Consider the following 14,710-nt stretch of genomic DNA (forward strand, 5'->3'; position numbering starts at 1 on the left):
ACCTACACGTTCACGATCACTATCACTATGTACTGTCTTAGGCAGCTTTTGCTCTCCTTATCTGCCTTGCTGTCAATACAGACAACCCTCCGCTCCACTGGGGGCATGAGGCAATATTGACATTCAGCTCAAACCCACAGCTTTGAGTGGAGTCCAGGGTGTAGCACATGAATTATGCATGCCTTGACGCCAGGGTGCTGAGCAACACCAGTGCCATCATAATTGAAACAATTGAAAAGACAATACCAGATGGGTCAATAATTAGACAGCAGGAGGGGGAAACTTGATCCGGACGCCCCCACTGCTCGCCCTGCCAACCTAACCACCACACACATGGAGGAGACCTTTACCGTCCTGGCCCCTGGCAGCGCACAGGCACATACTGCATGACATGGTGGATGATGTGTGCACCGGATAGGTCTGTGTTCATTTGGAGAAACAGCTCCATTCAAGCTTCTTCCAAGCCTCAAGAACTGCTTTCTCAAGAAGAGTGTTGTCAGACCAGTGGTGCTTATTTTAAAAAAAAATTACATTTTACTTTTTATACAGTTATCTACTATTGCCAAAAAGTGCCTTTGTGATGATAATACATTTGAAGCAGACATTGTAATTTTTTTTCTGAATGAACAGCTAAATTGTTACAAGGTTGTATAATCTGTATACTTGGTTCAGTTTGGTTTAACACAGAAAATAAAATCCATGCAAAACTGAAAATACTGAATGTGTAAAAAAAGCAAGAAGAAGCAAGAACCCTTGCTTTGCTGCAAAGATGCCTGCGAGTGGAAGTGACAAAATCAATGAAGGAAGAAGTTTACTCAGGATAGCTCAATAATTTTCCAACAATGACAACAGTGGCATTCAATGCCAGCAGAGAGCTGAATTTGAATGCACTTCAAAATGTCTACAATAGTGCATATTGCTTCACATTATGTGAAGAAGACGCGCAGCCCTCAGGCGTGTAAACAGAAGAATGGAGTATATATTGAGCCTACGCAACCTGCTAAACTTCAACTTATTTGCCTGCTTGATGAGCAATAATCTGCGTCTGTTTAATTTACTGATGATAGTCAAAGTTAATTTACTTGCCATTAACCATGCTCACTTTGGTGTTTCCATCTAAATCTTGGTGTTGTTGAACTTTTAAAACCTGCAGTTGTTATGGACTGCACCTAAATTGCTGCGGACCTACCTGTTCAAAACATACCAAGGTAGGGAAACAAACCCAAGTCTTATAGACTGCCCCAAACCATGTAGGTGGGAAAAGGAGACTAGTGGATTGTAACGACTGCCTGATATGCCTCAAGAGTCTGCGTGTATCATCTGTCAAAATCCTGTCACCTTGGATCAGGTCAGGTGCTGTTATTCACGGTTGCGTCTGTAGAAAACAGAGGCAGGTGACTGATCTTTCCTTTCAGTCCTCCACTTTCATAAATCCATACTCGGGGCTCCCAGCAGATCCATTACGCTCACTGGTCTCCTGGCCTGAGCAACGACTCAAGGTGATCACCATAAAACTACTTGCCTCAGAGCCATTGCTCACCTTGCAATGTCTTTAAACCCGAGGAAAGACAGGCGAGCTGATAGCATGTACAATCTCAGCACCTCAGGCCGACATGGACGTTTGACATAAAAGCTAATAAGTAAACTTAACTGATATTGTTGGCCCCTTTAAAGTCACTGCAAACATAAACCTATGATTTATGTGAATTCATAAAGAAACAATTACATGACGAACGGATCATAAATGGCTTAAGGCTGATTTTCCCTTTGTGTTGTTAAACGTGATTAAATTAGGTTATCCTTACAATTACTTAACAAATCTGATTTGTTCCAAATATTTCATAAGAAAGCAAGATATTACACATTAACTCAATTACAGTTGTACAGGAAAACCCTCTCTATCGGGTTGGATTAGTTTCTGCATGCTGTACTTTGGTGCAGGCCTAAATTACTTAATTACACGGAAAACAAAATGGCTCCAAGATATAAAACTGTAGAGATGGAAAACTGTGTGTATTTTAGGGAGACGTGAACAGTAAAAGGGTCATGAAAAAAAATGAATTAAAGGTTATAATTTCAAACTACCTTGAGCCATTAAATCTACACGAGGGTATACAAACTTTAATTTCCTGAGAACATATTGATTGAGACGGCACTTAAACCAGGCTAGACACCCAACTCCGGGAAACACCCCAACGCAATAATGTTATCAAAAAGAAGTTTTATTTGCTCTTTTTTATGGAGTCTCGTTTCCGGATTTCTCAAAAGTGGTGCCCCTGAAAGTACACATAAGCTCCTGTGTATTGGCCCACTTCCCCATTAGGGTTTATAGTGAGCCATATGCACTTTTATGGGAGGGTTAATGGTTTTTAAGGACCCCATTGCAGGACTAAATCCACAACATTAAACCCAAGACCAGCAACCTGGGATATGCGCACAGGTCATATGACTATATTTAAGAACGAAAAGCGGCAGATACTTAACTAACCCCCTGGCAACGTCTCCATACTGGGATGTGAGGTGGGGGGAAGAAAAAAAAACAAAACCTGTCAACGTTTAGAGTCTTAAAAGTCTAATGAGCAGAAGTAACCATAGCAATTTAGTAAAAAAGTACATCAAAGACTGGGGAGCAACTCTTTAGGCAGGCTGTATTCATGCATAATTAGCTGTGAAAATGGCACTACAGGAGTCTGTTACTCCCTGTTCTTAATTAGTTTTCATCCTTAGTCTTGGATGAGAGGTAAACAAAGCCATCAGATTTAAACTTCGCTTTTCTTTTCTGTGACAACAACGCTGTCAACACAGTAGACAGGCCAGCAACTACCCAGAAACTGTGCACAATTGTCCCCTGGGGAATGAGTGGCAGTGTTCTCTGTTGGGTTTAAGTTGCAGAATGAGGAAGCCTGGGGCACTGCTCAGCGCCACAGTGTTGTTGTTTTACCGAGATGTTCAATCTCCAAAACAGAGCATATAATTAAGTTAGAATAAAGCGCTAGACGACCACGTGGGATCAGTGTGTGAATGTTTAGCCACTGTATAGCTTTTTTCCTGCTTCCCTGTGTATTAAATGTATCATAGCACTGCTTAGAACTTTCCACTTCAACATTTGTGCTTCATGATTGACATATACTGATTGATTTAAGATGACTTTTTCAGCACCTCCTTTGAGAATGAAAATACCACGACAAGAAAAAACAAATAAATGCGAAATAGCTCTTTATGGTCAAAAAGGACGGATTGGACAGTTTATAATCAGATGGTAATAAGGAAAGTATTTAGATAGCTATATCTTTGTATCATTCAGAATGTAAAATTTACTTTACCTAATTCAATACTTCAATTAGGTAAATTCAACTATAAAACTACATTTGACTTAAATAGGTAATCACAAATGCAGCTAGGTACTACTGGACTATTTGCAATACTCATGCCAAAATGATTGTTGAGATTAAAAATTGGGATTTAACTTGGCCATTATCAAAACAAAAAGAAAGACACCGAGCGATCAACTAGTGTCAGTTGGGAGTATCATCAGGTATTTTAATGCTATTTGAATTTTAAATACATAAAGTACTATAATAATTAGATTTTCCCATATCCCATATCCCCACAAAACTCAACACACCATGTGATCATCTCAAAACAAACCAGGAAAATGCAACTTCCTCTCTGCTTGCATGAATATTATGACTGCAAAATATATTCACAGGATAAAAAAAATAAAGTGGCTGGAGAATTCTTTGAAATCGTGGTGTCGCCCAGCCGCTGCTGCCTTTGTTATCTCATTCGTGTGTGAATGTGCTACTGCTGGATGATGAGGCCTTTATAATGACAGCTTTCATTAGACCAGGTTTGCTCACGGACAGATGGGAGCTGTGTGTGTGTGTGTGTGTGTGTGTTTGTGCATGTGTCTGTGTCTGTGTCTGTGAGAGAGGGAGGCAGGACTACATTAGGGCTGCTGCCACCTTCCACTTCAAACCTGACCTTCCGCTGGTCCCACTTCATCTGCCACACACCGGCCCCCTCCTGATGCATCACTGTCATTCTGGGGCCCTGCTACCCCCCTATCTCAGTCCACCACACAGGCTGGAGCTGCTCCTGCACCCCATTACCCCAAAGGTCTCTCTCTTTTCCTATAATCAACCATTTTGGTGGGTGAGACCACAACACTTTCTTCCTGCAGGTGTTTACCCGATCAGTCATGATGCCTTGACCCTCCCCCCTCTAGTTTCCTAGTGATGAATGACTGTTGGACGTCTCACTAACAGCCAGGCAGCTGATGCCACGTAATTACAGTATCACCATTTAGGCAAAATTACCAAATTACACCAGTCCTCAGGAGGGCTGGATGACTGACAGGCCAGCCAACAAAGGGAACTCAAATATCTGAAATGAGAGGGACATGGAGGACTACTTGGGCCTTTAGAGCCAGGCAACAAAATGAGGTTTGCTCTCTGCATTGAGTGCACCTATTACCAGCAATGAGAAAGCAGAGAGCGAGAGGGCTGCTTAGTCTGTAGACACACAGCAGTTTTTCTTTCAAAAATGATGCATATCCTTGATATCCCATCTACCTTTTAATAATTTATCCAATCTTAAATTCATCCCGCAATTTGGAAAGTCTGATTGCAAAAAGTGTAATATTTCATCCTAGCTTTACAGTCTGCTCATCATCTAGGATGTGTCAAAGGTTTCTCGCTTACAAATGTTTAGCCTGGTCATTGATAACCCTTCTTGATTTAATAACAGAGTTCGTGACCATAAACAAAATTGCACTACTACTCTAAACACAACTTTTATTATTATTATTGATATTATCAGCAAAACAAATTACAACTATTGACCTCTGCTGTAATCCCTACTACCATGTTGAATATTAATGCTGCTACTAAATACCCAATAATAAATACTAACAAGCAGGCAGACAGACAGCGGTGTAGCCAAAAACAATAAAAACTGAGAAGTCTGAGGAGAGGCACTCTAAATGGACTGTGTATGAAGTGATGAAGTGACATTTATGACGTGTGTGCTAACAATGAGCAGCAGTGTGATGCAGAGATGTTGACTTAACACTGCATGTGTGGTTGAAGCGGTGATGGCCACCAGAGTTGATTTGAGCCATACTCATTTATCTGCTACAACAAAGGATTCCTTTCAGTCCGCCAGGAATCCAAGAGGAAAAAAGAAAGAACACCTTGGAACAATCACACTGTGCCTGTTTGATACATTAGAGACAAAGTACAGCCTACTTAGCTGTCTGCAATATTGGCTGCTTCATTTGTGTGAAGCAAGACTAACAATGTTAACATTTACAAAGGCTGCTGCATGGTAATCTCATAAATGTGTTATTTTCAAATTGTAATTTGAACGATTACATGCCTCTCAAAGGGCTGAGCAAATTATATCACACTTTGGCAAACCTGGAACCCGAGGTTTGCTTGATGAAGCCAATGCACAAGTTTATCAAATGTCCTGATATCTCGAATCTGGAAATGTTTTTATCACACAGGAACAGGGCAGAAAAAAAGAAGAAGAAGGAGAAAATTGATTTACCATCTAAATGGAGACAGCCTTGAATAAAATTTCATCAGAGCAGGATTCTTACATTTTTGAAATCATGACTCAGACTCTTTATTTTATTAAGTTATTTTTCCAAAAGCTGAAGGACAAAAAGCAACAATAAAATCCCAGTTTCACACAAGCCTTAAAAAACAAGACAATATTATTGCCAAAGCAGCAGATCAGCAGGACTTCATCTGTCCGTGTAAACACAAGTTTACGCAAATTAACAAATTACGGGCTGTCCGATGGCCCTCTGAAAGTGTCAGGCCCGCTGTATGTGATGGGGCGGGGACTGCTTTGATAAACAAGCTCCGCAGAATGATAATGTTCCAGGGGGTAATTTAATCAGAATGAGCTGTGTGTCACTTACTAATAGTGGGTACTTTGCTGTGATTTATCTGTGTTTGCTGAGTGGAGGGAGACGGAACAGACGGCCTGGTCTCTCAGATTAAATAGGGCATGGGAAAGATTCCTCATGCTATCAGGGAGAATTTATCACAGGCTGATGATTAGTATTATTAGCACAGGTGCAGTTACTGTAAACACGAGAGACTCCTAGTTTGTACTGAAAGGGAACAGTCGAGAATGAGGTGAACTCAAGTAGGGTGCATCTCCCCAAAGTGTCTAACTACACTGCCAACTTTCAAAGGAACTCCAACACGCCGCTATCACAAAGCTCAGTGGTTACGAGTACAACTCTGGAGCAGTGGGACCACGCATAGGCCCATTGTTACACATTGCAGTGAAATGCTACCTCTGTATATGGATGTGTTAACAGGACAATGGATGTGTTAACAGGACAATGAGTGGGCTCCATTTACACCTTGCTTTCAATTCATTATGTGGAGTTCACCTGCATTGTGATCAGATCTCAGTAGGTGGGTCATTGGGCTATTAAAGCTCATGATTCCTTCTCCTTCATCCTTGCACAAGCTTAATCAACTTGTCCCTATTCCAGGTGCACAATACTCATTACAACTCCCAATTCAAATTTCAAATTCATTTATTAAGATCGGGCAGAGCCAGGTACACAAAGCAGGGTCACATGTCCAACTTGAGAGAGGGATTTGATCTTGCGAAATGTGTTCTAGCTGCAGAGAATGCATTTATACCTTGGTTGTTGGGATTTGAGATTAAATCACATTGTGAGCCACACCACCGCCTGTTTGGTCTTGCACAACCTGATTGTGATGTGTTCTACATACATTTGCACTTTGCATGAACATGTACGTATGTTTCCTTATCTGGACACAAAGATTTATTTGTAAGGCATAATGAGACCATAGAACTGTTAATGTAATGTTAAAATTGTGAGCACAACCATTTTGATATTCATACACATTAAAACCATGAAACAATTAAGTGCATTGGTTTAATTCATGTATTAAACATTTTAATTAACCTTTAATGTATGCTGAAAATGGTGTTTTCAAGTGTATAGGTGATAAAAGGCAAAGTTGGTAGCTGTTCTTACCATTATTGCCCTGTGTTTTCTGTTTCTGTGTTTTCTGCCCCTGGTCGTGACAATACAGAAAGCAGAGCAAGATGGGAAAGGCAGGTGTGCTTTCATTAGCTCTCATTATGCGGCATGTAGTTATAGACAGCATATGGATTCACCGCTTACAGGAGGGCAGGAGCCTAGTGTGCCGTTGTTGAGAAGCTTGAATGCACATTGAAGAATTGCTGAAGCCTGCCCGGTCATTGTAGAGACAGAGAGGCAGCTGAGTGTGCTCAAAATAGTTAGAATCCAGTTTTAGATTAGAAAGTAATCAAAGGTCTCCTAGTGTATCGATGCTGCATGGATAAGGTTGTGCCTGCGCGCTATCTGAGCGACTTTAGGAGGAAGCAATACTGCAAAGGCTGAAATCTCTAAATGTAAAACTGATAAGGCAGAGCTAAAAAAAAAAAAAAAAAAAAAAAGCAATTCTGTATGATTCTAATGTTCACAATTTCCAGGACTGGACCAGAAAGCAAAAGTACGACATAAAAGTACTTGCTCTGTTTGATGAGATTAGACACAGTACAGAGATAAAGATGAGTGAATGCACTACACTTACAAAAAGATTACTAAACCAAATGCAATCGCCACAGGGGAGCTTATATGTTGCGTCTTTGCAATTCTTAAATTTTGTGGGGTATTTACTTACATTGATAATGTAAACGAGCATAGCCGCAGTACGTGCAATTCAAATGAAGTGCCAATAAGGACCAGCTGCTGGGTGCTTTAAAGACCCGGCAACGCATGTGGGGAAGATAGAGGTGTGTACCAGTGGAACCCTGGAATTATGATGGATCAACCGGAGGGACTTTAGGTCATTCTAATAATGTTTGATCTCGGAATTTCTAACTGATACCACTCGATTAAACGTGTAATACATTGATGGAATAATATTTGCATTTGAAATAAACTGTGAAAACAAAGAAAAGATGTGTGAGAACTATTTGTTTTCTTTTGAATGCACCTTCTCTCAGGTGCTAAAAACAGCTGCAGTCTTCTCTTCTGCAGTGCAGCGATGATACATCAGTTCTATCAGATATATGAATAGTTCAATCTCCAAGCCGTGTTTCTTTTTCCCGGCAGAGGAACAAGCAGGCACAAAATCTCACTTTTGGAACAAATAAATGGCCAGAAATTGTTAGTATGCAGCACTGTGAAGAGATTGAGATACATAGATAATTAATAAAAGTAGTAATTAATAAAACAGAGACGTTGTTGTGATGTTAGCAGCATAATAAGATGAAATGTTGGCCCCGTCTTTCTTCTACCCAAATATAATTCATTATTTACAGTATTTACTTAGAGCAAACAGGCAGGGGGGTGAGAAGCAAAACAATAAACATTACAGCCGTTTTGAACTGTCAATCTAAGACAGCCCTGGGGAGGAAAACAAAACTGGGTAAAAGATTTCAGATGAAAGTAGAGAGCCCACATCTATCCAAATGTTCCACTGGGACATTAACTTTTCTCAAGCAGACCTCCAGTTTGAACTCTAAATACCTCACAGGTCCACCCTGACAGCTCGGCCAGAAATGAGCGAGTGTAGATTAACCTGCAGAGTTGCATCTGAGGACCAGCAGATTCAGACAAGGTGTTTAAAAGTGGTCTGAGGAAAATAACGCCAGTTCAAAGTGGGTATTTTACTGCGTGTATGAAAAATCAAGGAGAATTCACAGAATAATAAATCAATGACCTTGATCAATGATAAAGATAAAACACATGAAGGTCAAATAATTAATAATTGATCATTTTGATGTTAGTTATTGGACTTAAGTTATTGAGTGCATTGACAAGTAATACTGCTGTAAGTTCGAGGGGGTATAGTAATATTATGTTTAGTTTTTTTAACCAAGCTTTTTAATCTGACTGTAAAATGAATGACAAGTTGTGGCACAAATATGACCTGCCAAATAATATTGTAACCTGTTATATCTTAAGTTGTTAGTAATCATGACATATCACCTATACTCCAAACAACTACGTTTAATACAATGATGCCATTCAATAATATTTCATTCCTAATTGACTACTAGTGCTTTCAGCTGAATGTAGAATGCAACGATCTCACTAACGCCAACAGTGTGTTGCTGATGTCCTATACTGCCTGCCCTGCAGAGAGGAAATAATGCAACAAATACCAACAGCATAAAACAAATTCTATATTCTCTCACACAGAATGTCTGAGCCAGCAGCTGCAGCATAACAGGCAGTTCCAGCAGACACTCTTCGCAGCTCTTGGCCAAGCTGCTTTTTATGGCTACAGCAAAAACCAATGATTACATACAATCATAACAGTTGGAAGGATGATTGTTTTTGTCTGATAAATGGCCATTTCCTCACCAAAAATGGCACTACCAATATAATTTACCACCTTGGCATGTGCTGAAACAGCTTAATGGTAAAATTATTACAAGAACTATCCAACAGCAAATGTTTACAGGTAAGTTAATGATGCCTGTTTTGACGAAGGAAACGGATTCCAGGAGTTGGAGGTGGTAAACAAGGCTGGCTTGCTGTAGCTGTAGGAAATTTAGAGTAAATATAATATTGGTTGGAAAACAGCAGCTATTTTCCAGCTTTCATTGCCACATTTCAGATTATTTAAACAATGATTTTGACAGAGGACTTGTACAAGAGTGACCATGTTTATGGGCTTGCTTTGGCATGATTTGCACTCAATGTGCATTTTGCAGTGCAAACAACTATAAACATGGCGATCTAATTGGATCATCTTTTCATCATTATCATCATCATCATGACTAACATCTCTAGGATGAGGGCAAATAGACAATTTCCTTGTCAGAATGATATAACAGACAGTTCTTCTGAGTCTTTTCCGCTATGGTAGGTGGATAATTACTGTCATTGATTAATAATCCGGGGCCAGCCCCATAATAATCAGTCCCACATGTGAGTGGCCCTTTTAAAAGAAAGGCTCATTTGCCACTGGGATTCACAGCCTAAACAGCTTAGTGAGATGTAATGGAGAGTAATTTTCTTGTCTTGAGAGGGAAAAAAGGCTCAGCTAGAGTAGTTAGAATGGTCATTTTCCATTCCCTCAGCACATCACATCTCCAAACACTCAGATTTCTGAAGCAAAGGAAGGCTCTTCTCCCAGTGGGCAGTACTATGTATCCAGAACACGAGGAAGTATTTTATTCCTGTAAAAGTTCAGTTAGACTATTAGATTTAAAAAGCTCTTTTGCCCATTTCATAAAAAAATAACAAATTTGACCAGGCCAAAGGCCTTTGATAATTGAAATGTAATACATCACAGATGATATCTTCAAATAACACTTACGGCTCATAAATACTGCAAGACCAAGAGTAAAGGGCTGTGATTCATCCTCATGACAATCATCATGGATGGATTATTTCCACTGACATGCCTGTTGGAAGTATTGTACGAGGCTAAGTCGAAATCTCTGAAAACCAAATTAAAAGCAAAGCTATTTACAGTTTGTTCTGCTTAAGTCAGAGTCTCTGCTTACTTATTTCCAATTATAAGTGCTGGAAATGATTCCAGAGAGGGTGTCCCCAAAGAAAAGCACAATCCTCAGAGAGGTTTACGCATTTATAGAAAATAGTGAAAAGCAGCCTAATGTTCTGGCAAAGTAGGAAGGAGAAAGCCCATATTCAAAATAACGGGATTTGCCAAGATGTAAATGGTAAATGGTCCATCTGTCTGTGTTCTACTCACTCCTGGAAGAGGAGAGAAGCCACCATCTGTAGATGTGTCAGCATAAGCAACTTTGCATGTGGTGTGTGTGTGTTTATGTGTGCGTCTGTCTGTGTGTGTGGGCGCGCACATGCCGGCCTGGAGATATGTACGCATCACATTCGTAGAAGAAAAGAATAAATGAATTACCATATTCTCTGGATGCCAGGGGATGAATGATATACAGTTCATGCGTTTGAAATTAACTGGTGAAACGTTCATCGCAACAAATAAGAAAGTTTATCAACAGTCGTTCCCACAAGTTGGAAACAAGTAAAGGAGACAGTTGGTCCTCATATTATTTCTTCCATCAATGGAGAACAGACTTCAGTCTTTGGTGGTGTTTAATAATTAAAAAGTTGCTGCGTTTGCCATCTCACAACCTACACAGATCTGTCAAGACAATTAGAAGTGTTTGACAGAGCTTTTCAGAATATATTAGACTATGCTGCTTGTGCACAACAATGGAAATTATAGCGAGGAAGACAATTATCTAGTAAACAGAAATGGTATGCAGGTTCACTGGCCACTTGTTTCTGAAAAATGCAATGATGCTTTTTAGCATTGCATTATACATACATATTAAAATTACTTTTTACCGCCATTTAATCATTTTACTTAACCAGCCGCCACATGGGCCGCATAGAGGCATGTCAAATTTAGACCACGGTGTCGTTCTATTGCCGGCTTTCAGCAAATCCTGTTACACCTACACGTTCAGAGTTGTGTGTATGTTTACTGTGTTCATCGTGTGGAGGTGGACAGGGTATTATTAGCCTTTTTCATATACCGAACCATATGCCTTTATCTTGTGTGTGTGTGTAGGTGTAACAAATAAGTCCTAGACTGAAATTAAACGCAAAAGAATAAAATCCTGACACTGGAAAGATTTTGGGAGGGAGCCTGTCAGAGCCAAGCGCTCGCAAAGAAAAGTGAGGCGCTTGTCATTTTCCAGCGCAGACAAGGGAGACAACAGAGCTGATGATGGAGTTAGAAGATAAGAAGATGATACATGTGGGTTATAATGATAACTTCGATATGAAGGAGCACCGCGTACGAAAAAGAACTGACTGCTCCTAGTCAAGAGCAACACATTCTAGAGCGAGTTATGAAGCGAGAGAAAGTTCCTACCCTGGAGATAATTACAATAACAGCACCCAGCGGCAGTCAGATTGCTCCCAGGTGACATCGCAGGTTATTAAATTGTCACGTGTGTCCTGTTTTGGTATTGCAGTCACTTGAACTGGCTGGCCCACAAGACTGACTCATAGTTTATCTGCACCATTTGTTTGACATCTTTATGACAGACGGCATGAGTACGACCCATTTTCACCGGCGCTTCAATGTCTTCTCTCTGTGGTCTCATGGAAACGTTTCTGGGTTAAATTAGCTGTTGGGTTTTTATAGGTTGAAATAATCCAATGGGTGTTTGTTTCTTTTCTGTCATACTATATTTTGTAATAGAGGAAAAAAGCCTCAGACGAAGCTTAACTTGGAAACTTCTACTTTTCATTTTGTGATCCTCTGCAATTATGAGTGATGGCGAAACATGCACTCCCATACACACACATTCACGACAGAGACAAAGAAAACATCTCAGCCATTCTGTTGATTATTTACGCCTCAACAGTAAAAGTGATGTGAGCCGCTAACAGAATAAATTGGGGATGAAAATCAGTCAAATTAAGCAACTAATAGTTCCCATAATGCCTTTGTTTGTGTGTGCAGATGACACTCCCACCTAGCCATACAACAAGCACCAATCACATTAATTATCCTGCAAATTACTTTTCCCAATCTATTACTGATGAATTTTTCTAAACTAATGAATTATGATTTGAATGTTTTTATTTGGGGCATTAAAGGAATGCCACTCTGTTCTGGGGGAAGAGACTAATGACCCCTGTCATTATGCCCAGGTGTGTGTGTGTGTGTGCATTTGTGTGTGTGTGCGCGCATTTGCGTGTGCGCGTGTTGAGCAAGAATTTCAACAGCCGACAAACAAAGAATCCTTTTGCAATTCAACTTGTGAGTGGTTTATGACAAGCCAACAATTGAGGATGCATAAATATTTTCTGTTTAGATGATTTTACACATTTTATAAAGCCTTGGATTTGAATCAGTGAAGCTGCTTTATAAAAAGAAAACTAGATATATTGCTAATTGCATCTTGTTTCACAGTTCTAATGTTTACCTGTATATGAATGTTCACAAGCTTTCCGGTGATGAAGCCAGAGAATATTCCTCCACTATGGGGACTAAGTGCACATAATGCAGAAAAAAAGATACTCACATTTTGCAGGGAGATCATAGCCACAGGTAATCTTGGCGTTGCCAGTTTCACAGCCATTTAGTGTGTGGCACTCATCGTACAGACAGGACCCCGCTGCTTTGTGTATGCAGCCATCAACTGAAACCAAAACACACACACAAACAAAGACAGAGTTAAGACTCTAAAGCATGCATATGCATCTAAAGCCAACAGGGTTAATGAGCAGTGTGTGTGCTTGATCGCGTCAAAAAAAACGCACATCCATTTACAGGATCAGGAGGAAGCACCCAGAGCCAAAATTAAATTGCATTCAGCCTGATTCTGCTATTCTGAATCTGTATGTTCTCAAATTGTCTCCCTCGCTCTGGATCACCTCTCTGCCGGGCGAGAAGGGTCTGCCATGGTGCACTGCGCTTGTTGCTGGTAAATATTGACGAGCTTAAGAATGAAATTAGCCGGGCTGGGATCTAATAACGCCTCCACACACAGGGAAAATGAGACTGTTCTTCCTGTAATCCCTCTCCGCTGTCAACAGCAATGTATAGCCAGATCATTAACTGTATTTTCTGCTCTGTGGTGGGAATATATTATCTATCCTCCTCTCTGTGGTGAGCCTGATATGATGTGGATATGTGTTCTGATTCTGTCGCCTTCCCTGTTGATGTGTTTGTCCTGGTTCTGTGGAGACCCCGGGCCCCCGGCCCCCCCTAAGGTTTTAATTTTATCAGGTTAAGGGCGTGATGCACTTGATTGATGGCACGTCTTATACAAAAAGGCAGAGAGATAGAAATCCACATTATCCGTCTCTGAAAGCCTGACACCCTTCCAAGAGCATGTTATCAATCACACTGAAACATCATAAAATCCTCCTCAAGTTGTCCTGTAAAAATCCTCACAAGCCATTAAGGGATAACAGAGCTGAGAGGAGGAAAACTGTAGGAGTGGACAACAGACCTCTTCATGGGGTTCTCACTGTGCAGAAAATGTCTTTCACAGAGGCTTTATCCATCAAAGGTAAAGTAGAGTGAAGGTATCATGTTGGATATTTGTTTTCAGCAAGAACCGTTCAAAACACACATTTATATTCATGATAAACAACAGATCTGACTTATCATTATCTTCATCTCTAATGCAATAACTATTCACATACAGCGCTGGGAAAAACAGAGTGCAGCGCATTACTTTCCCATCTTCCAATGTGCTTTGCTTCACAGAGAAGAACATACATCCTCAGAGCAGACAAAAGGTCTTTTGACAAGAGACGTTATTTTTCTGCGCTCCTTTCAATTTCTCTGAGATGAGGCGACGACGACAACAGCTGGGCGGAAGATGTTCCAGCTCTATCATTCATCTTTAATGGACTGAGGGACAGGCGGTTGACAGAGACGAATCCTGATGGTTTTTCCAAAAAGTAACACGAGTGTGACAGCGATGCGGATATGAAGAGAGATCACTCCGGTGACAATGCCAGCTACTTAACATGACATGATGTGGGAGTAATGTTGGCTATAGGCTTATACAATTTCTATAATACTACTGCACAAACAAGATTGTAAATGATCGTTAGTCACACTTATTTGCATCATAATTGCTTCTTAACATATAGCAAACATGAAGAGCTGCACAAAGGCTGAAATCTTAAATGCAATAAGGATGCATC

The 14,710-nt window shown here is 40.3% G+C and overlaps 1 protein-coding gene across 4 annotated transcripts in view; it reads right to left on the reverse strand.

The window, feature by feature from the left end:
- macrod2 (mono-ADP ribosylhydrolase 2) overlaps positions 1-14,710 on the reverse strand; it is a 380,406-nt gene that overhangs the window by 213,350 nt on the left and 152,346 nt on the right. For all 4 annotated transcript variants that reach the window (XM_076162202.1, XM_076162186.1, XM_076162194.1 and 1 more), the window contains exon 5: positions 13,072-13,188. In XM_076162202.1, the coding sequence (XP_076018317.1) occupies positions 13,072-13,188 (117 nt within the window). The remainder of the gene's footprint in view (positions 1-13,071; positions 13,189-14,710) is intronic.

The sequence above is a fragment of the Genypterus blacodes genome, unplaced genomic scaffold (genome assembly GCF_046128005.1).
Source record: "Genypterus blacodes isolate CSIRO-AG114 ecotype Tasmania unplaced genomic scaffold, CSIRO-AGI_Gbla_v1 ptg000012l_1, whole genome shotgun sequence".
In the NCBI taxonomy this organism is placed as follows: domain Eukaryota; kingdom Metazoa; phylum Chordata; class Actinopteri; order Ophidiiformes; family Ophidiidae; genus Genypterus; species Genypterus blacodes.